The 24,885-nt window shown below is 46.7% G+C and overlaps 1 protein-coding gene across 2 annotated transcripts; it reads left to right on the forward strand.

Moving 5' to 3' along the window:
* Positions 1–2,054: 2,054 nt before the first annotated feature.
* Positions 2,055–22,736, forward strand: Larp6 (La ribonucleoprotein 6, translational regulator). 2 transcript variants are annotated; one of them, XM_021230415.2, is made up of 3 exons: positions 2,055–2,914; positions 15,020–15,227; positions 21,187–22,736. In XM_021230415.2, the coding sequence occupies exons 1-3, from the start codon at positions 2,715–2,717 to the stop codon at positions 22,252–22,254; spliced, it is 1,476 nt and encodes a 491-aa protein (XP_021086074.1). In that variant the 5' UTR covers positions 2,055–2,714; the 3' UTR covers positions 22,255–22,736. The 2 variants fall into 2 exon arrangements, with proteins under 2 accessions (XP_021086074.1, XP_005075651.1); XM_005075594.4 differs by having other exon boundaries at positions 2,056–2,914; positions 15,017–15,227.
* Positions 22,737–24,885: the final 2,149 nt, after the last annotated feature.

Below are 24,885 nucleotides of genomic sequence, written 5' to 3' on the forward strand. Positions count from 1 at the left end.
AAGTCCACACCTGTAACCACGCCCAAAAGGTGTGGCCACTGTTACAGATGCCCAGTCGAATATATCGCTACAAAAGGCTACCTCGATTATAAGAGTTTGGTGTCTAACCCAAAAACAGAACCATAATTTCTTAATTTACAATGGAGGAAGATGCAGATGAAACAGCGGGAATGCCTGTGTCCCATTTGGGGTAAGATTTTCCTGGTAAAGCTATATCCAGAAAGCCACACATACTACCACAAACTCAGGATCTTTCTGGGTTGGGGTATGGGCTAGAAATTTTCCATAAATGGGCTAATTTTAATCTGTGTGCCCAGCTCCATCAGAGAAGGATCATTCATGCCATTTTTACAGGCAAGAAAACTGATTTTCAGAGAGATGAAGTAGCTAAGGATCGGTGACTAGGGTCTGAGTCCAGACCTGCGTGATATTCCGGTCAATGCTTTTCCTTAATATACTGCTGCTCATGAGTGAGACCTCAAAGTAAGCTTCAGGGGCCCGGCAGGTGGCTGTGTTGATAAAGTGCTCGTCGCATAGGCATTAGGACCTGTATTCAGTCCCCCAGTATGCTGAAAGCCCAGCCCTCAGAGTCCTGTGCTTGTAACCCCAGTGTTGTGGAGGCAGAGATACATGGGATCCCTGGAGCTTCTAGCCAGCCGACCTAGTTCTATTGGCAAGTCCTAGGCCAAAAAGAGATCCTTCCTCAAAATAAACTAACAAACAACAAACATATTAAACAAGATGAACAACTCCTGAGGAACAACACCCAAGGTGACCTTGAGTGTCTACACACACAGGTGTACCTGTGTCCATATGAACATGCATACATGCACACAAACGATAATAAAGCCACATTTCAAGGCATCCTTGAAAATGCCTTTTCTGGCCATCTGTTATGGTACTAACCATAGTTGCTGCATTCTTGTTATTACAGTCTGCTTTTCCAGACTGTCTCCATCTCCTGGCATTCATTCATTATGCCTCAGTCAATTTTCAAAACTGCTTGTGGTCCAGGGTCTGGTACCTGACACATGCCTAGACAAATGATAAATCAGGTCCCTAAAAACACCCTCAGACCTCTAAGTGAGTTCTCTTTAACACCTAGCCACCCCAGTTTTATTGCATTCACATCCTATTCCTCGGTCCTTGGTTTGCAAGTCTCCTGCCAGATACCAGGAAAATACTTCTAACTGATTGACCTTTCATGTACTTGGAAGGTCTTTGCAGGGCTGAGTTGTGGCTCAACCTAACCTTCCTCTATTCTGTGTCACCCTCAGGAACTAATGAAAAAACTGTTTCCCACTCTGTTATTAAAACAAGGCCCTAAGATGAATTCTGCTCCATGGCAAGTGGGAGTTCTCTTCTCTTACCCTAGGGCTTCTATTGAAAAAGATCTAACATGAGGGTAATGGTGTTAGGGGTATGTGGGGAGGAGCACAGGTCTTTAGTCTCTTTTCTAGAGAGGCAGAGGCAGGCAAATCTCTGTTGAGTTCAGTCTGAGGCTAGCCTGGATTACTTAGCAAGTTCCAAACCAACCAAGCCTACACAGTGAGATAAGATAAAATAAAATAGATCTGACAATGAAACACAAATTTAGTCAAATCTCAAAAGAAAGACCATGGGATTGAGGGTTTAGCTCAAAGACAGAGCAATTGTCCAATGTGCAGGAGACCCTGGGCTCCATTTCTAGCCTTGAAGGGGAAAGCAACTTCCTTTCTGGGCAATAAGGTGTCTCCTGGCCTCAGCCATGAAACCAGGACGCTTCTACTCAGACACTACCTTCCCTAAGACCAGGCTTTTCTTGGGTGTCTCCTGCCTTGAGGTCCTACAGCAAAACAAACACGTGGGACATCAGGTTTGTTCTTTGGTGCCCTGATGTGGCTAATGTGATCAGCTATGTCGAAGGCCTTAGATGGAGAGCTTCGTGAATACAAACTCAAGTTTTACCATGCTCCTTGTTTCTGGACATTAAGGCTGATGAGTCAGACTCATCTTAAGACTGTTAAAGTGTGGGAGGACTTTAGAACACACCGGTATCTAAACAGTTCCTTTATTCACCCAGTAAATGAGTACTGTCTCAACACCATCTCAATACAACAGTGGTTTTGAAACTTAGGATGCATCTTTGGGAGCTCCTTAAAATGCAGACCCTTATTCAGGCGGTTTGCTCCGGGGGCCTGACAATTTGCTGTTAGATCAGCTTCCAGGTATGTTTGGTGCTCTTAAGGGGACAGGGCACAGAAGAGCCATGGCTCTTGACCTCTTAGGAAACACCCTAGCATTAAGGTGGCTATGCCAGAGAAACTAACGGTAGTGATAGTGTTTTCTCTCACCTTGGCGGGTCTCTCAGGGAGACAAGCAGACAAGCCTGGGAGCTGTTGACTTGTGCCTGTCTCCACTAGTCCAGCCCAAAGCCAGAAACCAGCTGAGTCTGTGAGCAAGGCAGGGAGGAGGGAGCTGTGGGGTTGGAGCGCCATCAGACAGGGACTGGGAGGGACTCGGTCTGGGATTTACCCTGGGACAGGCCTGTGGAGCTCGGGGAGTCATCCCTACGCGGACGCTCAGGGCGGTGCCCGTGGTAAAGCGTGGGGCGGATCGCGACCCCCGTCCCTCCCGGGGCCGAGTCGCCGCCGCGCGCGCGCCGCCCACGCGCGATCCTTGCTATCGCGGCCGCCTGGCTGGCCCGGCCTCGCTGCGCGGGGACCCTGCCAGCTATGGCCCAACTCGGTGACCAGACTCTGCCAGGGCCCGAGACCACGGTGCAGATCCGGGTCGCCATCCAGGAGGCCGAGGATGTAGAGGATCTGGAGGAGGACGACGAAGGGACCCTGGCGCAGGCAGCGGGGGACCCAGCCCGGTACCTCAGTCCAGGCTGGGGCAGCGCCAGCGAGGAGGAGCCGAGCCGCGGGCACAGGTAGGCGAGGTGGCGCGGGCCTGGTGGGGGTACACGGGGCTCCGTGTGTGCGACAACTCACCAGGATAGAGGGTTTGACTCAACCCCGCCACGCCACGAAGGCTGCAGACTGAGTCAGAGCCGGCTTTGGGGGACAGTCTATGCCCCAGCCCTCAGCAGGTTTTAATTCTTGATTGACAGGGCTTCCTGGGATGGCGGCAGAGATTTGAGGGACCCAGACTTGGGGTGAGGGCTGCTCTGGGATCCAAAAAGAGAGATCTGCTGGGGCCTTCCTCACCATTCCCACTTCTGAGGAGACGCCGCCCCCTTGGGTGGATGCACCCCATTTGACCCAGTCTGGAGTTCCCCCTGTGATTGGGCCTCCCCCTGATGTCAGTGGTCCTAAAGAGCCTTCATCACCATCATCACCTGCTCTGTTCATCTGTCCAATGGCTTCACTAGGCCTCTGGGTGGGCACAGGCCAGGCACAGCTGACACATGCTGATGGGGGCACCCAGGAGGGAGTGATTTCCTGGTAAAGAGAGCTTCCTTGACCTCAGTTGAGATGGCTGAGGGCTACCACCTCCCTCAGCCTGGGGGTTCCTATTTCTGCCTGCCTGTCTTCTGCGCCTGGAGCTGGCTCCCCACTGCTCACTGCTGAGTGGCTTGTAGTTGGCATGGCACCCGTCTGACCTTGCTCCTGAGTCCTGAGCTTTCTCCTCAGCCAGACACCCATCGCTAATGTTTAGGCCCTTTGCAACCCTGGTTTTCTTATGGTGGTTAAAGAGACACCCCACATGGAGCCGGTGAGAAAAGAGACATGGCAATGACATGGACAAACGCTGAAGAATGCCGAGAGGCCTTTGGTAAGACTCCTCCTTTGAGATACTGTGCATAGGCTCTCAGCTGTGAAGACTTTGCAGAAGCACCCTCTCTATCGCTGAGAGAAGGCTCAATTCCAGCATGGGAGCATACTGGGGCCACGTCTAGGGGGCTGCCCCTCCCCCAGTTCAAAGAGACGGGGCCTTGGTTAAAAGGGTCTGGACCCCGGGATTTCAGGTCAGATCAGCAGATGCAGCTGTTGTAAGAGAAAATGCCAGTGTCACAGTTTAGGGCAGGGACAGTGACATAATTAAGTGTCCTGGCATCATTGTACAAAAAGCTCCCTCTGTGCCTAGCATAAAAGAGATGAGCACATAAAGACAGCCACGGAGCCAGATAACCCCAGAGGTCATGCAAAAGACCTTGGAGCTTCGCTTGCCTGTGACTACAGCAAAAGCTGCGGCCTCCTCAGCAGCCAAGGTTAAGGCCCCACTTATTTCATGGTCCTAGAAAGATTCTCTATGGAGTCTTAGGAAAGACTGATCCTCGGGGCCTTGTCCCTCACAGGGCAGTCCAGGGCCACCCTTCATCATCACTCTCAGTGCCAGTGGCTCAAGGATCATGGAGCATTCAGTCTGCTACACTTTATAGTGCCTACTGGCCTAGAGTTGCTCCCTGAAAGTCCCTGTGACTCTTCAGACTAGTGGAGCATGAGGAGACTCAGTCAGGGGCAGGATAATGACGTCCCCGCTTGGGCCCAGCATGGTGAATGTTCTCAGCTCCCAGTGCCTGAAGGAAGGAGTCCCAGTTCCTAAATCTGCTTAAGATCCTACACCCACCTTCCTCACCCCATCAGCCCATGGCTGCCTCCTGTCTTATTTCATGCTCCTGGGGCACTGTTCCCCTGAGCATGGTGGCGGGCCTTGAGGGGGGGTACCTTTTATGCCCGCCCACTTCTGCCCACCCACATCTCCATTCTATATTGGATTTCATGTCAGCCTTGCAAAGTCTGCCTCTTCCCCCAAAGTCCCATGCCCCTCCTGGTGAGGTAGGTTGGTCCCTCTCCGCTGTGTTGCTTTGGTACTCTGTGCATTTTAGGTCTAACACCTTTTACAGTCCTAAATCCAGGCACACCTCCCTCGAAGGTCTCTGAGCTCTGTGCCTAGAGCTCCTGGTGCAGAATGGACCAGACACCTACTAAATATGTGGGATGAATACACTCACTTCGTAGTGTGAAAAGCCACATGTTCCCCTCTGTGAGAAGAGAGACCTTGGAGGCAGTTTCGTCTTAACCCTTTGCACATACACAGTACGTAGTCCTGAGGATAAGGAATAACTGAACCATTGCTGTTGTTATTCTATTGTATTTGTTAGAGGCATGTGATGTGCATGGTCTCTCAGGAACACATGGAAGTATGTTATACAGAGTCGCACGTGAAATACTTCATCTTGTAACTCTTAACAGGAATGTTCCCTAGGAAGCCATTGCCAGCTTGGGAAATGAGCAATAACTCCCTAATAAAACCTCTCAGATGGTTTTCATAGTCAAGTTCCATGGTCAACATCCCACAGTCATCTTCTCCAGCTGTCTCCAACCAGCAGCCAGTCAGCTGAGGCAGAGTTTGCATAGTGTGTTGTCTCAGAAGAATCTTTTAGTGGAGAGTTCAGCTTCTGAAAAATGATGAACCTGTAAAGACAGCAGTTGAGCCAGACCCTGGGGGTAGGGGTGGGGTACAGATGCCCATGGAGATCAAAAGAAGGCATCACTCCCCAAATGTGGCAAGGTCCTGAACAATTTAGCAACGATAAAAACTGTTTAACAAATGTGAGATGTTTCTGGTAGTGCTTGCCCGTGTTGTGGCTTCACGGCAGCCTTGGTTCTGAGGATAGCATGCGTATTTTGCCAGTAAATGCTGCCCCAAACACCTCAACTCAGATTCAAGACTATGGATGTATTGATTGCAAGTGTTTTTGCTGTGTGTACAAAGTGTTCTGCTCTCATAGAAACATGATGGTTTAATTATGGGAAACACTTTCTGTATTTTTGTAGTTAGTCATTCCTTGGCATAGATCAAATTAATTTTTAATTGCCTGATTTTAAGATTTTGTTTTTATTTTATTTTTAATTGTGTGTATGGGGGTGTATATGAGTGCAAGTTCTCACAGAGACCAGGGAAAGGTGTCCAGTCCCCTGGCACTGGAGCTGCAGGTGGTTGTGAACTGGCCAAACTGGATGCTGGGACTCGCATTCAGGTCCTCGGGAAGAACGGCAAGCACTCTTAACCTGTAATCCATTTCTCCAACTCCTGACTAATTGGCTGATTTTAACAGTTGCTATCTGGGTTAATTTGAGCTTCCCAGAAATATTTTTAAATGAGTTTTGGCTTGGCATTGGCACAGAACTTCCAATCAATTCTGAAATGGCTCTAGACATTTTTCTATCACTTTGCATTACATATGTATGCAAAACAGTGTTGTCAGCATTGGCAATGAAAAATATTAATCAAAATAATAACCATCTCTGAAAAATGTGGTCAATGCCCTTCATCCTGCAGTACCAAATACAAGCCAAGCTCCATTCCTTATGTAAGAGCTAGAATGTCCATCTCAGCATCATGCCAATTTGTCTTTAACAAATGATAAGATTAGGCAGTTGGAGAAATGCCGCAGTGGTTAAGAGAGCCAACTGCTCTTCCAGAGGACCTAGGTTTGATTTTCAGCACCCACATGGCAGCTCAAAACTGTAACTCCAGGTCCAGGGGATCCTCTGGACTCAATGGGTACTTCATGCAAGTGGTGCATGGACATACATGCAGGCAAAATACCCATGTGCATAAAATAAAATTTAAAATTATCATGAACAAATTATTTTAAAGTAAATGTCTTTATTATTTATCACCAACAAATATTTAGTTTACATACTTGTATATCTGCGGTCATGTAAAAATTCTTGGGCAAAAAGGGGGGCTCCTAGGGGAAAAGTTTAGGAAGCCTCGATCTAGAACATTCTTAACCTCTTTCTTTCTAATGTTTTACTGCTTTAACAATGTAAGGCCAGGCATTTTTTAAATGTCTCATTTTTAGATTAGTTTTCATAGTTTCATTAACCTATTTCCTTGTACCATAGACTTCCTATAGAAGCAGAAGTTATGGGCTAATAGGTTAATTGAATTTGGACTAAACATTTTGGCAAGAGTATGTCATAGGCTGTTCCTTGACACTGACTTACATCACCTCAGGAGACTCACCATTAGTGGTGTTAAATTTGACTGTTTGGTTAAAATATCTCTCCATCATACAGATCTGTCTTTGTGGTCCTCCTGGCCTTCATTTATTAATGTGATATACCACAGTTTTTTATTTGCATATGTTGAACTGTCCTTGCACTCCAGGAATAAGTGCTGTTTGATTACGATGGATAATACCTTTATTTTAATTAAAATTTAAAATCTATATTAATTGTGTATACATGGGCATGCAGGTTCCCCAGATGGCAAAGGAGAGCATCAGATCCCCCTGGAGCTGGAGTTACGGTGGTTGCAAGCTACCATACATGCCATACACCGGCCCTGTGCAGGAGGAGTAATGTGTGAACTGCTGGGCTATCTCTCCAGACCTAGTCCTTCTGTTCTTCTTTATTGTTTTAGTTTTAAGGGGTAGAATCTCAGCATGTTTCTCAGGCTGATGAACCCGTAGGGTAAGTGGTCTATCCTCTTGCCTGAGCCTACCAAGCAGCTGGGACTACAGGTTCATCCTCTGACTACCAGATAACAATCTTTTTAAAGTTGTTGAAATCTGTTTGCATCTGTGCTCTTCTGGAGTATTGGATTGTAACCTCCTTTTCTTGCAGTGCCTCTGTCTGGCTTTAATAATGGAGTAATACTTGTAAAACAAATGTGGGAGTATTTCATCTAATCAGCTCTTTAGGATAAATTTGAGAAGAACTGGTATTCATTCTTTCCTTAAATATTTATGAAGTTCAGAAACAAAGCCATCAGATCACAGACTTTTTTCTTTGATGGGAGATATTTGTTTTTCATTTAAAATTTTATTTCATTATTTTATGTTTTGCTTGCATGTGTTTCTGTGTATCACCTAAATGCAGTGCCTATTGAGGCCAAAAGAGGGCATCAGATACATGAATTTGACAGGTCATTTGTGAGCCTCCAAGTGGGTGCTTAGAGCTGAACTTGAGTCCTCTGGAAGAGAAGCCAGTGCTCTTAGCCACCTTTCCAACCCCTCTCCTTGGAAAAAGAGCTTTACCTTATCGTCTGGATGGACCAAGGGTTCTTCCTAATGAAACCAGAAGAAATGGTTAATTATCTCACCTTTGTTTCTGTCAGTGCTGACAGTCTTACTGGATGCTTTAAATGAGGCCTTTCCTCAAACTTGAGCTTGCCCCCATTTTCTATTCATGGACTTTTGCCTGTTTCCCTTTGTTATAATTAATTACAGTCATTATTTTTGATGCTTAGACTGTCTATCATGTAGCTTGAGGTGCCTCTTCAATCCACGCACCCTTTAGAAACATGTCCTCTTGGTTTTGAGCAGAACCTCACTTTCGGGAACTCCATATTCCAGGCTCAATTTGTACTTTTCCTCATCCAGGCATGGGAATTAGGCATTCCCACAGGAATCCATGGCTTTTTGAAACACTAGTGAGAAAGCATTTAGAAACCGAGACCTAAAATAAAAAGTGCTTGTTTCTACCAGGGCATCATCACTTTCAGGGTCCTCTCAGGCATAGGACTGTTTTTAAAAATAAATCTATATAATAATTCAATTTTAGCATTACAAGATTTTGCTGTTGCTTCCTTTTATTCACACTGAGAATTTTGACTCCCTGTGATGTTTGTAAGAATATATGCGAACTGGTGGGCCAGCCATACAGTACCACCTTCACCAGTGGCATCCAAAACATAATGGTTCCTTTGACACCTTCTCCAAAGTTGAGAGCATATCCAGATATTTTCAGAATATCTCAGTGAAGAGCCAGTATCTTAAGAGGAAGAAAGAAAGGGAAGGAAGGAAGGGCAGCAAAAAGATTCATTTATTTTGTGTGTGTGTGTGTGTGTGCATGTGTGTGTGTGTGTGTGTGTGTGTGTGTGTGTGGAGTGTATGCATGTGCCTTCTGAGGCCAGAAGAGGGCACTGGGTTCCCTGGAGTGGGAGTTAGTGGTCAGCTGTGAGCTGCTCAATGTGGGTTCTTGGAACAGAACTTAAGATCCCTGTGAGACCCCCAAGTGCTCTTAACCACTGAGCCATCTCCTCCCAGGGCCTTGTGCAAGCTAGGCAAGTGCTCTATCACTGAGCTCCTTCCTCAACCCAGAATCCTTTGATGTCTGTATCTGTTTAATCACATTGGCTGCCCTCTTCTGAACTAACTCTGATTCATTCTCTTACTGTAGAAGAGAATCAAAAACAACACTACGCAGACGGTTCTGAAATGGAGTGCTTTTATACATGGTGTTTCTTCTTTGTATTCACTGCCCTCGTGTTGTTGTTCATCAATTTCCTTGTCTTTGTGGCCCAAACACTCTCATAGATCATTTATACTATGAATGCACAAACTCTCCCCTGGACTGGAAGTCCTAGTGAGGATCTCGTGGCTCCATGGGCATCTGGGTGTTTTCCTTTCTCAGAATGTCTTGTGATTAACCATTGAGTCAACACACCCACATTAGTTTGAGATTTTATGAGAAAAACAGCTTTGGAGATTTTACTATTTTTTTCCTCCAAATTCCTTATGAAAAGTGATCAATATTACAAGACTGCTCCCCAGAAGTCAATCTTGTATTCTGATCCAATTTCTACCCTCTGTGTTGATTTCAAACCAAATTACAGCCATGGCAAAGACCTTTCTTGGTTTACAATATTTTATGTGAACAACAATATTTAAGTATAAACTTTACGTCTTTTACTTATTTTTTAGATGGGCATAGCCCAGGCTGGCCTGAAAATTCCAGGTAGCTGAGGATAACTAAGCTGATCCTCCAGCCTTCACCTTTCATGAGCTCCAGCTACAGGCCTGCATCTCCATACCTTCCTTATGAGGTGCTGGGATCAAACCCAGGACTTGCTCTGTGTTTGGTAAACATCCTGCTGACTGAGATTCATCCATACCCTTAAGTCTTCTTCAAGAGGAATTAATATGTATTTACAGTAACTACACTTCCTTTCTAGAACAGTCTCTGAGAACCAGGAATAGTGGTGCATGCCTTTCATTTCAGCACTCAAGAGGCAGAGACAGGCAGATCTCTATTATTTCAAAGCCAGACTGGTCTATAAATGGAGTTCTAGGCCAGCCAAGGCTACATGGTGCTCCTGTCTCAAAACAAAACTAAACAAAAACCAAATAACAAGGGTCTCTGTAGATATGAATTACCATAACAAAATCTATTTGCTTTATGTGACAAATACTTTTCAAACTTTCTATTATGTGCAAGCCTCTTAAGTGGTACTAGAATAAGAGAAGCCAATATGACTTCTACCTGCAACTTTGGGTTCATGGTGCTAATAAGATGTGTACATAGGGAGCAACGATACAAATATAGACAAGCATTAGAGGTGATTTCAGGCCTGGAAAGCCACTTTGGAGATGCATGGCTAAGAGGGGGACAAGCCATTCAAGGAGTCAAGAGTAGTGTATGCAAGGGTATGAAGTGAGGAAGCTTTTGACACAGGGCCTTTCTATTTGCTTGGAGCAAAGGGCATTGAAGGAAGTAAATGGAAATGAGCTTGCATGGTGGAGACAGCTAGAGTCTAAGTGTGTTTGAATATGAAGCTAAACACTGTAAGTTTTGTTTGGTGGGCAATGAGAACTGTGTTGCAATCAGTAGTAATATTATTAAAGTAGAACAGCTGCGTATTCTAACACCATCTTTACAATATGTAATGTGGCACTGTGAGGAGGAGGCTGAAGCCCAAAATACAGCACAGGAGGTGGGAGGAGGTGGGAGATAGAACAGAGAAAGGCTCTGCTTAGGAAATGGATGAAAATACAAGAATAAAAGGAGAAGCAATATCTGAAGGGTAATTTAATTTACATTCTCCCTTTAGACCTGTTTTCCAGGCTGTCTACCAGCAAAGAGAGTCAGGAAAAAGGCAGGTACTGCCACGCAGGAGAAAGGAAGTGAAGCTGTTTCTGAAAGAACTGAATGCTTTACTGCAGAGTTCTAAGGAGGCTAAGGGGATCTGGGAGCTACAGGGAAAAGCCTCTCAGCTTTGGGTGGAAAGCTCAGCGGTGATTCTCGTCATGTTTGCTCTAAATGGAAGCCTGCCCCCTCCAGTTTTTTAGAGCCTACTAGGAAGAAAACCAACAAGGGTACAGATCTGCAGGGGAAACCATTTAACTCACTAAGGAAGGTACTAGGTCCTCCTCCTTCCAACTGAGTAATATGGAGCCTAGGCAGGGGATCCTGATTTCTTCCAAGGGAAAGGAATGGTTTTAGGTGGGGAAACCTGCCCAGCACAGTGCAAAGTCGTGTTGCTGTGTCCTGATATGTTGTAAGGAGGATGGAAGTTGACCTCTGCGGTCCTCCTCCCCAGATCTCATGCCTTGAATTAATCATGGTGGAGGCATCAGAGAAACCTCAATGACAGGACATTCCACATCATGCTTAACTAGGACATTTCAACGCTATCAAGGTCATCAAAGATAAGGACATCTGAAGAAAGTCAGAGCCAAGAGGAGGCTTGGGAGATGTGTAATACAGCACTTCATGAGGATTCCTGGATGGGATCCTTTAGGGGAAAATGACAGAAGTCTAAACTATGTACTTGAGCGAATGACACTACATAATTGTCTCTGTTAAGAAGTGTGCTGCAGTATTAGGAGACATTAGTAATAAATAAGCCTGGTGTGAGACATATGGAACTCACTGTGCTATTATAATAACTTTTCTGTAACTCTAAAACTATTCTAAAATAAGCTTATTGAAATTTTAAACAAAAAGTGAATCGTTTATTAGTCACTTGAAGCAAAGCAATAGCATGAAAAGTAATTAGAAGAACAGGAGGTGGTGGTGTTTTAAAAGTCAGTACCCTGCCATGGAATTTAAGCTATTCTATCCAGCAAACAAGAACAGAATGCTCTTAAAAGGGAACAGTCTAGGGTTGGGGAGATAGCTCAGTCGGCAATGCACTTCCTATATAAGCATGAGGACCAGAATTTGGATCTCCATCAGTGTGAGGTAGGCATGGAGGCCTACCTGTAAACCCAGCACATACACATGTACCCATATGCATGTGAAAACACACACACACACACACACACACACACGAGCTCTTGTTTAAAAAAAAAGGCAGGAGGATGCAATCTGAGGATCAATAACTGCCCTTCACTACTAAGGCAAAGACAGATGGCATACGAGAAAGGATAAGCTCGGATCAGTTCAGATGGTCACTTAGCTATCAGGACACATTCAGAAAATAAATACAACCTTAACTGTGCATGGCAGTGCATATCTGTAATCCCACCACATGGAAGGTGGAGGCACCAAGATCTGGAGAATCCAAGGCTAGCCTGAACAACACAGCGACATAAAGGCTAGCCTGACCATCATTGTATGGCCTGCCTTGAAAACAAAACAAACAAACAAAAAAACCACAAAACTGTAGCTCTGTGTTAGAGAACCTTCCTGGAAGGCCCAAGACCCAGGATAGGATTTGATCCCCATCCAGCACTTAAATAAATGTTACCTTAGCAAATAACTGCTCTGCAGGGAATGTGTTTACACAGCCACAATAATAAAACAGATTAACTTTCAGCTTTCATATCTATCTCTGGACAGCACTTGGAATACTATTTTGCAGTACAGAGTGAGGTAATAAACTAAGGAAAATGGAGTAGACGTTCTTCTAATCAAATTTGGAAGGAGAGACTGCAAAGGTGGCATGAAACAGCACAAATATGTTTAATGAGCAGTGATTGAGATAACACCAATCAGGTAAGAGACGATCTTAAACGTACTCTTAAAAGCAAACAGATCCAGGATGTGGTCCCACTGCCCGAGTACTTACCGAACATGCCCGAAGCCCTGGGCCTGATCTCCATCACTGTGTAAGCTGGGCATGGTGGTGCAACCCTTGTCTTCCCAACACATGGGAGCCAGAGGCAAGTGGATCAGGAACCCAGGCTAATGCTCGACTATATAGTGAGTTTGAGGCTAGCCTGGACTACATGAAAATCTGTCTGCCAACAGACAGAAGGCTAGTAAAGGACCAACAATAAAGTAAAAGCTTTAATGTTGCCAGGCGGTGGTGGCACATGCCTTTAATTCCAGCACTTGGGAGGCAGAGGCAGGCGGATCTCAGTGAGTTCGAGACCAGCCTGGTCTACAAGAGCTAGTTCTAGGACAGCCTCCAAAGCCACAGAGAAACCCTGTCTCGAGAAAACAAAAAAAGAGAAAGCTTTAACGTTGGAAGATGAGGCCATGGGATTTAAGTGACCCTAAATTATTATATTATAATGGGGTACCTTCAGACCCTACACCAGTGAATACGACTACAAACGCCTAACAACTCTGATACCAGCCAATAACAATGTCAGTTAGTGGGGGATAGGATAGGGTATATGATGGTGGTCAGTGGAGAGTTTTGGTTGGGCTCTGGTACATTGGCCAACAATAGAACTTACAATGAATGACCCACACATAAAGCAGGGCAGACTGATCAATGAGTTCTACTCCCATACTGGAGCAGCTGATCCCTGATCAGAGGTAAACATAAACAGATCAAGACAGAAAGAAGGCAGCGAGCGGAGGCTCTGCCTCTCAGGACCTAGGCTGGAGCCCTGGGCTTCCCAAGGCCAGCTGTGTCTGCTTCCTCCCTGCACAGCACTCATCCCCCATCTCAATGGGGGTGACGGGGCGCAGCCAGGCCTGCCCTATGCAACACCCCTCCAGAGACACCCCTCCAGAACATGTCTGCCTGGGCTCCGTGCCCCAGATGGTCCTCTTGCACCTCGCCGCAGGATTCAACACCATCGCCTACCCCTCCATACCCTCTCCCCTCTGGGCATAGGTGACTTGCTCTTCCCTGACTCTTCCCTCCATCTATCTGCCTGTTCTGTCTCTTCTTTCTCCTCCCATTTCTATATGTTCACATCCTCTAAGGGTGGACATTGGCTCTTATTTGAACTGTACTCCCTAGTGGCTGTGACCATGTGGCCATAAAGAAAGACACTTTTCCCCCCAACCAGATAACAGCTCAAGTTTTTGTTTTTGTATGGAGTATCGCTGGCATAGCGTGGTCTTGGAAAGCCCAGGGCTCCAGGACAGGCCCTATGGTCCAGATACCCGGATCTACTGTCTTCTAAAAATCATACCTGGAGGTGGGAATCTGGGGAGGGAAGACAAAATCCATGTATGTCATTTGGGAATGAGTGCATTTTGCTGGCATCTGAGTGACACAGATTTTAGTTTATTTTTGTGCAGGTGTGTTTGTATGTATACATGTGCATATACATATATGTGGAGTCTTTCTCACTGTGCTCTACCTTTTTGAGGCAGAGACTCTCTTTGAACCTGAGGCCCACCAATTTGGCTAGCCTTGCTTATTACAGTCGGCACTACCATCTGCTGACTTTTTACCTGTATGCTGGGTGCGAATCTGAACTCAGGCCCTCATATTCCTGTGTCAAATACTTGACCAATTGAGTCTCAGCCCTGTGTTATTATTTTCAAGATCTTCTATACTTGTTAAAACCAAAGCTTAACTTCTCTGGTGATTGAGGACAGAGCCTTCGGAATATTTTTATGGTCAGCCCACCTTTAAGGAAGCCAGTTCAGATATGACAAGTCTAATTTCCAAGGGTTACCATGACAACTGGATACATGCTACATAGTATATAACCAACAGAGAAGTCATAAATGAGGGGTCCAGTTCAGATAAGATCAAATGTACACTCAAGGATGGATGTTTGGAGAATATGTACATTTAGAAATGGGAGTAGAAGGAAGAGATGGAGCAGGGACCTGCTCCCTGTCCGTGGATCTGGGGAAGGAGCTGCCAGACTTCTCCCTGGCCGGCTTGGTTTCCACTGTGTCACCATATTCTTCACCTGAGTAACTGTTTCCCGGTTCTTATCTGTGCCCAAGTTCCTGGCTTTCATGAGGAGCTCATCTGCATGGGATTGAGGGCCATCTTACTCTACAGTGGGCTTACCCTTACATTAACATCCACAGTGACTGACTCCTGACAAGGCCGAGTTCTGGGCTCTTGGGGCCTGAGGCTTCAATCTGTGAATCTGGAGGGTGACAGTTCAGCCTGTAACTAACTCGCCATTCTCCTCTGACCTCAGCAGTGCCACGACTAGTGGGGGTGAGAATGATCGCGAGGAACTGGAGCCGGAGTGGAAGCCCCCAGATGAGGAGCTCATCAGGAAGCTGGTGGATCAGATTGAGTTCTACTTTTCGGATGAGAACCTGGAGAAGGATGCCTTCCTGCTCAAGCACGTGCGGAGGAACAAGCTGGGCTACGTGAGCGTCAAGCTGCTCACCTCCTTCAAAAAGGTGAGGCCGGCTTCCCAGAGGCTGCTCATAGTGTTTCTGAGGTGTGGGCCTTGTGGCGTTAATCATTTTGTTATTTTGTTTTGCTTTGGACCCCACCACCCACCCCCTGCCACAGGCCCTCTTGCCCAGAAAATTTTTAATTAAATATGATGCCTGAAAAAGAAAAATTATCAAGAGAAGAGATTCAGTGACACTAGGGGCTAAATCAGGCAATAAAGTGTTTACCATGCAAGCATGGGGACCTGAATTTGATCTCCAGAACACACATGAAAAAGTCAAGCTTGGTTCCATGCCTGTAATTCCAGAGCTGGGGAGGTAGCAAAATATCTGTGTGTCTAAGGGCAACTTAGCCTTCTGGGGGAGCTCTATGCCACTGAGAGGCTCTGTCTTGAAAATAGATAGATAGGAGGTGTGGGGGGGGGGACACAGATCATAAGAGGAATGACATCAAGGATTGACATCTGGTTACCATATATGTGCATGCACGCACACACACACACACACATGAGGGCTATGAAAGCATTCTTGAGAACATACTTGCGTGCTATGTAAAGGGTTCTGAGTGCTAGGACAGATCTCAGCTGGTGGTTAGTAAGAAATGCTGTGACTTGTCTTCAGTAATGTTTGGGTCTTCTTGCCAGGCACACGGATGCTCAGAGGATGCTTCACCAGAACAGGGGGTCCTGGAGACCTTGAAAGATGCCTGTCAGTCTAGAATTGCACGACACCCACTCATGCTTTCCACTTGAGAAGCTGAGTCACTATGGGATGGGAGAGAAAATCCTCCACTGTGACTCCAACATGCTCTGCTCTGTGTGACACCAAAGGGAACTCTGTGTACCAGAATGATAGATGCTGAGGGGGCACTGACAACGATGCGGGAGACTGCCCGTCCCTGCTGTGGACAGATGCAGAACTTGGGCCCCAAGCTCCCTGCTCTCAGAGGACTGACTAACCAGTTGGAATAATAACTCTGTATCTCCCCTGGGGGGTGTATTTACTAGAATGGGAAAGCACTATGCAGCTTGTTGCATAACGGCTTATGTAAGGAGTGGGTCCACAGAAGGAGTGTGCCTGGCCCCAATGTCTGCATACTTCATCAGAGAGCGCTGGAGGAAATCTCCACATCTTGGAGCTTGTCTCTGTCTGGCTCCCTGGTGTACTCTGCCTTCTTCTTGGGCTCTTTTTCTTTTATTCATCCACCAAACATATTATTCTTTGAATTTGATGAGTGTTGTGTTCCGTGTAAGAGGTACAAAATTAATATGGTATTCTGTCTTTCATTGAAACACATTCCAAAGGAAGACAAGAGATCCATGAAATGCTGTGGGGTAACCACAGACAAACTGCTGGAAGACATAAAGATATTTGGGGACTAGCTGACCAGAGCAATGAACGCTGTCTAGAGAACTGAGGCATCTTCTTGGAGTGGTGGCGTTGGGATACGGTCTTGGGGGAGGAATACGGATTGCAAAGTTCCGATGGGAAGGAATGCTTCATGTTCAGACCACAGGCTCTGCCATGAAAAATACTTCCAGGGTTGGGGACTTCTAGATGAAAAAGCCAGTGGGATCCTCTACATGCCCCCCTTTTGTGCTCCCCAAGGGCTTCAGGAGCCACCCTGGTTTTCTCTCCTTTCCTAGCTGCCACTTACAGATCCACTCAGGAGCAATCTCTCTTTAAAACCAGCAGCAAGGTGGACACCCCCAATTCACACACACCCCAGTTCACTCTCCCCAAGTCACACCCCCCAAGTCAGAGCTGAGACTTTTTCCTTATGGAAGGCTTCCTGCTTAGTCAGAGGAACGTATCAGAGGAAGGCAGCAAACACTAGGAGATTACAATACCTGACAAGTGTGGCATAAGGCTTTGGGTCAGTGCTGAAGGTGCACCCCGTCATGTCAAGGAAGGCACAGCAGCAGCAGGGTGAGGCGGCTGGTCGCGTGGTGCCACCCACAGTCAGGAAGCAGAGCGGGGCAAGTGCTGAAGCTGCTGCTGAACTTGCCTTCTCTCTTTTGTTCAGTCAGGGATCTGGCCCTGAGATCGTACAACCACATTTAGGGCTCATCTTCCCTCTTTATGGGAGCCTCCTCACGGACACATCCAGAGGCTTGTGTCCATAGAGATTCTCAATTTAGTCAGGTTAACGATGATGGGCAACCATCACACAGAGTTTCTGACAATCTGACAGAGTTCTAAAAGCTGCCCAAGGTCAAACTTCTTTCTTAAAAGAAAACATGTCTGTGTGTGTGTGTGTGTGTGTGTGTGTGTGTGTGTGTTTACCATGTGTATGCAGTACCCTCAGAGTCCAGAGGAGGGCATCAGGTCTTCTGTAACTGGAGTTAGAGACTGTTGGGAGCCATCACGTGGGTGCTAGGAACTGAATCCAAGTTCTCTACAAGAGCAGCCAGTGTTCTTTACTACTGAGCCATCTCTCCAGGCTGCTGGTTCCCATTCTGATGTGATATTCGAAACTATGGAAAAGTATCACAGACATGGACCTGAGATGCCCACAGAGTAAGCAAGGTTTCCCGGGGACCTGTCTCTTGCCTCTGGGTGTGCCCCAGTCCTCAACAGCTCTCCTCTCTGGTAGGACATGGTCCTCCTTAGTGCTCACCCGTCCTGGTAAGGCAGCACATGCTTCCCTGCTCTGACTTGACTTCAAGCTTAGAAGGGATTTCTTCGTCTCTCCTGCACGCTCCCTTCTCAGCTGTTTCCACAGATGGCTCCATCCTGCCAGGCCTTGGCTTTCCTACAACCTTGCAGTGCCCTTCATCCTTACGAGCCCCTGCTGGATTCCTGACTGACTGACTGACTGACTGACTGTTCACTAGAAATCCAACAGTCGGCCCAGGCCTGCTTCTCTGTGGTGTAGTGATCAGCCCAAGGACTCTTTGTAGATGACCTAGGGTTTCTTGGTGCTAATAATGAGAGGCCACAGGTCAGAGTGAACAGTGTACATGCTGCAGCAGCATGTCAGTCAGGACTTGGAGCTCTGTGGGGGTTTCCCAGCCCTGCCCGAAAAGCAAGACTTCTTTTCTTGCTTTCTGTGCCTTCTCTGCACGGGGAATTCCTGCTTCTGCAGATCAGCCTGCTGGACTTGGCCTCAGAGGATTCTGGGTGATTTCCCCATCCAGGCTGAGGTTACCCACCCCACCCACATCCACCACTTCTTGGGGATGACTCATTTCCCTAACAGGCCCTTCACTGGAAGTGGGCCTCTGTAAAATTGCCATTTTATGAAATAAATATAGCTTTTCATATACTGCAGCATCAGTACACACAGTTTCCATCATGGGAGGGAAGGGAGGAGTTGTTTCTTCATTTTTCAAGAGGCCCGGGCCATTGTAATTCCATGTGGTGTCTGTGCCTGCTACTTTTGGGGAGATTACAGTGGAACAGGGGAGATCTTTTGGAGGTCCCTCTCTATCAGCTGTCAATCACAGCTCCGGAGACTGTCAGACATCCAAATCCTTTCAAAGTAGCAGCACATTCAGTGGTGACTGCCTACAGCCCCAGAATTTTGGAGGCGTAGACTGGAGGGGTCATGAGTTTGAGTCCAGCCTGGACTATACAGTGAAACCCTGTCTCAAAGAAGAAGAAAAGCTCTGGGCTGGGGCTATAGCTCATGGAAGACTGCTTGCCTGACATTCTACATTTAGTTCCCAGGACTATCCAAAGCTCACTTGCGACATTTATATATTTGAAACAGTGATAGCACATTTCTTACTGGGTATTCTTGGAGAGTAAACTACTATTTTAAATTTTGTGTACAAATGTGTCTCTATTTTTTGCTATTCATTTAATCTGTGAGAGAGAGAGTGTGTATGTGTGTGTGTGTACATGTGTAAGTGCAGATATATAGTAGCTGAAGATTAATCGTGTCATTCCTCAGAAGCCAACCACCCTATTTTTTGATACAGGGTCCCTCCCTACCTGGAACTGACCGGCTGTTGGCTGGTTGACAAGCCTGTCTCTGATTCCCCAGTGCACATGTCACCCTGCCTGGCTTTTTCGCATGGGTTCTGGGAGTCAAACTCAGGTCGTTATGTTTACATGACAAGCACTTTACAAACTGAGCCATCTCCCAAGTCCTCATTTCATCTTTGTAATGGTGTTATGAAGCAGATTTTTTGTTGTTTCCCTGTGTAGCTTTGGAGCCTGTCCTAGAACTTGCTCTGTAGACCAGGCTGGTCTTGAACTCACAGAGATCCACCCGCCTCTGCCTCCCCAAGTGCTGGAATTAAAGGCATGTGCCACCACCACCCGGCAAAGTAGACATTTTTAGTATCTCTAGCACTTAGAAGAGGAGGTTGTATACTGAGAGACTGAGTAATTTTCCAAGTCTTCCTAGTGGATGGAGGTGAGACTTGGGTCTATGTACATCACAGCCTTGTTCTAGAGCGTACAGAATCTGACTTGTGAACTGTGAGGATTTCTACTGCCGTGCACTCTTCCATTGCCCAGCACTGCTCCAAATCCTGCTGTCCAGATCTGAGGCTGAAGAAAGAAGGGCTGTGGCTGTAGCTCCATGCATGATGCCCTTGGTTCAAGGCTCAATCCCAAGTACTGTAAAAAAAAAAAAAAGGCAAAATGTGTTTATGGTCTGAAAAGAAACCAGAGCTATTGTTATTATGTTGGCTTTAGTTACTACAGCAAAGACTTGGAATTAATCTAGGCTGCCCACCAACAAATGAACGAACAATGAAAGATCTGGTGTGTGTGTGTGTGTGTGTGTGTGTGTGTGTGTGTGTGTGTATGAATACTACTCAGCTCTAAAGAAAAAATGTACTCAACATTTGCAGGGAAATGGATAGGCCTAGAATGTATAATATTGGGTGAAGTTACACAATTTCAGAAAGGAAAAAGCTGTCCTCTCTTATTTGCAGAATCTAGCCCATAGCGTGTGCATGTACATGAATAAATATGCGTGAGTGCAGTTAATGTGTAGAAAAGCGAGCAAGAAAGGCTATTAGGATGAGGAAGGACTGAATGCAGGTGCAGGACGTGAGTTATGAAGGAGGATCTAAAGCCATTTACTAGTCTAACTCTTTTCTGGATGTTTCTGTCTGGGTGGTGGATAACTGCATAAAACGCATTTGATAGTGAAAGTGTAAAACCCAGTGTGAAGCTCCCCAGCTTCAGAATGGCTATTCTAATTGTTCACTGAGATATGTAATGTAACATGATAATTAAAAACCCAGAGACTGATACTGGGGTTCAAGCTTCAAGCTGAAGATCAGTGAAGCAAAGCAGTCAAGCCAGTAGATCTTACCTCTACCCAGCTGAAACGGCAATCCTGTCTCCGTGAATCCTCAGAGACAAAAGCTCTCTATTCTAGTCTCCTCCTCCTTTTATTCCTTTCTCCGCCCAGTCATATCATTCCTGTCTCCACCTCCCTAGTGCTGGGATTAAAGGCATGTAAACCCAAGTGCTAGGACCAAAGGCATGAGTTCTGTTACTGTTCACTCTTGTGTAGGCCATGGTGGCCTTTAACTCAGAGAGATCCATCCGCCTGTCTCCTAAATCTTGGGATTAAAGGTGTGTGCCACCACTGCCTGGCTAGCTAGTATGGCTGCTGGGATTAAAGGTATGTGTCACCACTGCCTGACCTCTGTAGCTTTACTTTCTGAATTCTCAGGCAAGGTTTAATAAATCATAAATAATATATCACTGCAATGTAGACTTTGGGTCTGGCTAATTTCAGCAACATGTGTTTTTTTTACAATTTTTATAATAAAGTTTATTAAAGATTTTTAAAGGAAAGAAACCATTGAAGAAGTGGTAAGAGAAATTTTTCATTTACTCATTCTCTGACTGGTATTTGAGTGTCTCCCACAAAAGGTATGACTCTATTCATTGGTGTTACAGAGGTGAGGAAGGGAAGGAGGGAGGGTATAGCATTTACAAGTACGGAAAGGAGACGAGGTACCATTCAGACCTGCTTTGTGTTCTTTAGGTGAAACACCTCACACGGGACTGGAGAACCACGGCACACGCCTTGAAGTATTCAGTCACCCTGGAGTTAAATGAGGACCACCGGAAGGTTAGGAGGACCACCCCTGTGCCACTGTTCCCCAATGAGAACCTCCCCAGCAAGATGCTGTTGGTGTATGATCTACACCTGTCCCCTAAGCTCTGGGCCCTGGCCACGCCCCAGAAGAACGGAAGAGTGCAGGAGAAGGTGATGGAACATCTGCTCAAGCTCTTTGGGACGTTTGGAGTCATCTCATCGGTGCGAATCCTCAAACCTGGGAGAGAGCTGCCCCCCGATGTCCGGAGGATCAGCAGCCGCTACAGCCAGGTGGGGACCCAGGAGTGTGCCATTGTGGAGTTCGAAGAGGTAGATGCGGCTATTAAAGCCCATGAATTCATGGTCACTGAATCTCAGGGCAGGGACAACATGAAAGCCGTCTTGATTGGGATGAAGCCACCCAAAAAGAAACCCCTCAAAGATAGGAACCACGATGATGAGTCCACAGCAAGTACCCACCTAAGCAGGTCCCTGAACAAGAGAGTGGAGGAGCTTCAGTACATGGGGGATGAGTCTTCCGCCAACAGTTCGTCTGACCCTGAGAGCAATCCCACCTCTCCTATGGCTGGCCGGCGGCATATGGCCATCAACAAGCTCAGCCCTTCTGGCCACCAGAGTATCTTTCTGAGCCCAAATGCCTCTCCATGCTCGAGTCCTTGGAGCAGCCCCTTGGCCCAGCGCAAGGGCGTCTCCAGAAAATCACCACTGGCTGAAGAAGGTAGACTGAATTTCAGCACCAGCCCCGAGATCTTCCGGAAGTGCATGGATTATTCTTCAGACAGCAGTGTCACTCCCTCGGGCAGCCCCTGGGTTCGCAGACGACGCCAAGCTGAGATGGGGACACAGGAGAAAAGTCCAGGGGCAAGTCCCCTGCTGTCTCGGAAGATGCAGACCGCAGATGGGTTACCTGTAGGGGTGCTGAGGCTGCCCAGAGGCCCTGACAACACCAGGGGCTTCCATGGTGGACATGAGAGAAGCCGAGCCTGTACATAATAGCTTCTGTTTTTAATACTGCCTCCATTGAAAACAAACTTTGTTTTCGAGGTCCTCACAAATAGCATGACAGAGAATGGAATTCAGTCCCCTTAGAAAGCTTTTGTATCCATGTAGACCTCGTAATTTATACATGTGTAAGGTATACAAATTGTCCTGTATGCCATGGTTTTAATGTCATCTTCTGGCTGGGAGCTCTTGCTCCCAGCATGGCTACTGTTTTGACGATGCCTGGCATGTGTGAGTGTGATGGCTCTGAAGGGCTGTGGGACACAGGCTCTCTGGAAAGATCTAGCAGTGAGTTTTCTGTCGGGACTGTTTTTTTCCTGCAAAGACTGCGCTGTCCTTGGCAGGTCATGCAAGGGCTCCTCCTAAGACCTCAAAGGAGTTTTCCTCGATGGTGAATCCTTCAGCCAATAGCATGGTGTCTCATAGGATTGAGTGTCTATTTCCTGTCAAGTGAATAAATAATAAAACACCCAGTGGGAGTCCCGTATCTGAGGTCACAGATGATACCCTTTAAACAGGGAACCCATAAAGGACGTGTTTTTTCCATCCACCCTTCTGTGTACTCCAAGGGCAGGCCTGGACTTACAGAGGCTTCTGACAGCCTAGAGGGTCTGTCATCACCATGAGTCTCACAGACAGGCAGCTTCAGTCTGCTGATGCCCCCACAGCATCCCAGACCATCAGCGTTGACATCACCCGAGACCTTGCTAGAAACCCACATTTCCAGGCCCCATCTCAGGTCGACTGAATGAGAAACTATCAGAGGAGGAACTCTAGGTGTGCTTTTAAAGATTTGTTCTTATTTTTATTTACATGTTTGTGCCTGTGTGAGCGCATGCCATATGTGTGCCAGAATGGGGCATCAGGTCCACTGAAGTCGGGGTCAGCTGCAGAATAGAGAACCGAACTTGATCCTCTAGAAGAGCAACAAGTGATCTTAATCCCACGCCATCTCTCTAGGCCCAGAACCTAGAGTTTGAAAAGCCCTGCAGATGTTTCTGATAGGTGCTAGTGTGAGAGCCCCTGAGGTGACCAAAGCTACAGGACCCCATGTCAGTCAGTCTGACCCCACATCTCTCACTCCTATGCTGTGACTTGGGTGTGGGACTACCTTCCCAATCCTTCTGGTGGCGGGGGGGGGGGGGGCATGCTTTCCTGCATAGCAGTGTGTGGAAAGTAGTCAGCTCTCTATAAACGCAGGCTCCTTTTCCTTCTCACTTGGCTTATTGTCTGTTATCTTCAACATCCATGTTGGTGTACCACCCTGGCCTAGAGTCCAACGCTGGCTTGTTCATGAGCAGTGCGGGGGATTTAGGACTTGTTAAGAATCAAGTAGTGATTGTTTGCCAGGAACTGTGATAAAGGCTTTCCCATGTAAACCATCCCAACTCCATGTGAAGAAAAAAAAAAGACTCGGGTATTGGAGCTACTTTATACCACCAGATTTAAAGAAGAAAAAAAAGAGCCCTCATGTGGGTAACTAGCCTGTATCTGGGTTGATGGTTCTGGGATTCGCTTTGTTGTTGCTAGTGATGCTGTTGGTGGTGATAGTGATGCTGCTGCTGCTGGTGATGCTGCTGCTGGTGCTGGTGTGATGCTGGTTGTGGTGGTGGTGCTGGTGGTAGTCGTGGTATTTTCTAAGACAGTCTTGCCATATAGCATTGGATGATCTCAAACTCCCAATCCTTTAGCCTCAGTCTAGGAAGGCTACATATGCGCCATCACCCCAAGCTAGCATTAAATGGTTTTTTTTAAATAAAATTATCATCATCATCATCACCATCATCATTATTATTATCATTATTGTGCGTGATGTGCGTTTGTACATTCATGTTAAGCCATGGAGTATGTGGGGGGGGGGGGTTCAGAGGTCACAAGTGTTACAGGTGAGAGCTGAAGCAGTTGTCTCCTTCCCCTCGTGAGTCCCAGGGAACGAACTCAGGTCATCAGCCTTGCATCATAAGCATTTTTACTCTCTGAGACATTTGCTGGCCCCACTAAATGGTTTTGACATTTCTGAGCCTTGCCATCCACAGCCGCATGACATAGTCACGTGTGCTACTGTGAGTGCAGCAGCTCCCTGTTCTCAGCATCTCCATAAACTATTATGCTGAAAATTTGCACATGCATGGCAGAGGTAGGAAAATAAAGCTTTCCTTGAACAGTTGTGGGAATGGGAAAAGACAAGTTTTGGGTGTTTTTGTTTTGTTTTGAGGCAGGCTGACCTCAAAATTACCACATAGCTGCGACTTGGTGACCCTGAACTTCTGGTCCTCTACCCGCCACCTCCAGAAATCTGGGATGATGGGATCACAGACACCACCACCACCAGCTGTAGCTTTATGTGCTCCAGAAATCTGGGATGCTGGGATCACAGACGCCACCACCAGCTGTAGCTTTATGTGCTCCAGAAATCTGGGATGCTGGGATCACAGACGCCACCACCAGCTGTAGCTTTATGTGCTCCAGAAATCTGGGATGCTGGGATCACAGACACACACAATCACCAGCTGTAGCTTTATGTGCTGCCTGGGGATCAAACGCAGGACTTTGTGCATTCTAGGCAAGCACTCCGGCCAACTGAGCGCCATTCCCAACCCCAGCAGTGTATTTTAAATTATA

This window comes from Mesocricetus auratus, unplaced genomic scaffold (genome assembly GCF_017639785.1).
Source record: "Mesocricetus auratus isolate SY011 unplaced genomic scaffold, BCM_Maur_2.0 Super-Scaffold_100691, whole genome shotgun sequence".
Classification (NCBI taxonomy): domain Eukaryota; kingdom Metazoa; phylum Chordata; class Mammalia; order Rodentia; family Cricetidae; genus Mesocricetus; species Mesocricetus auratus.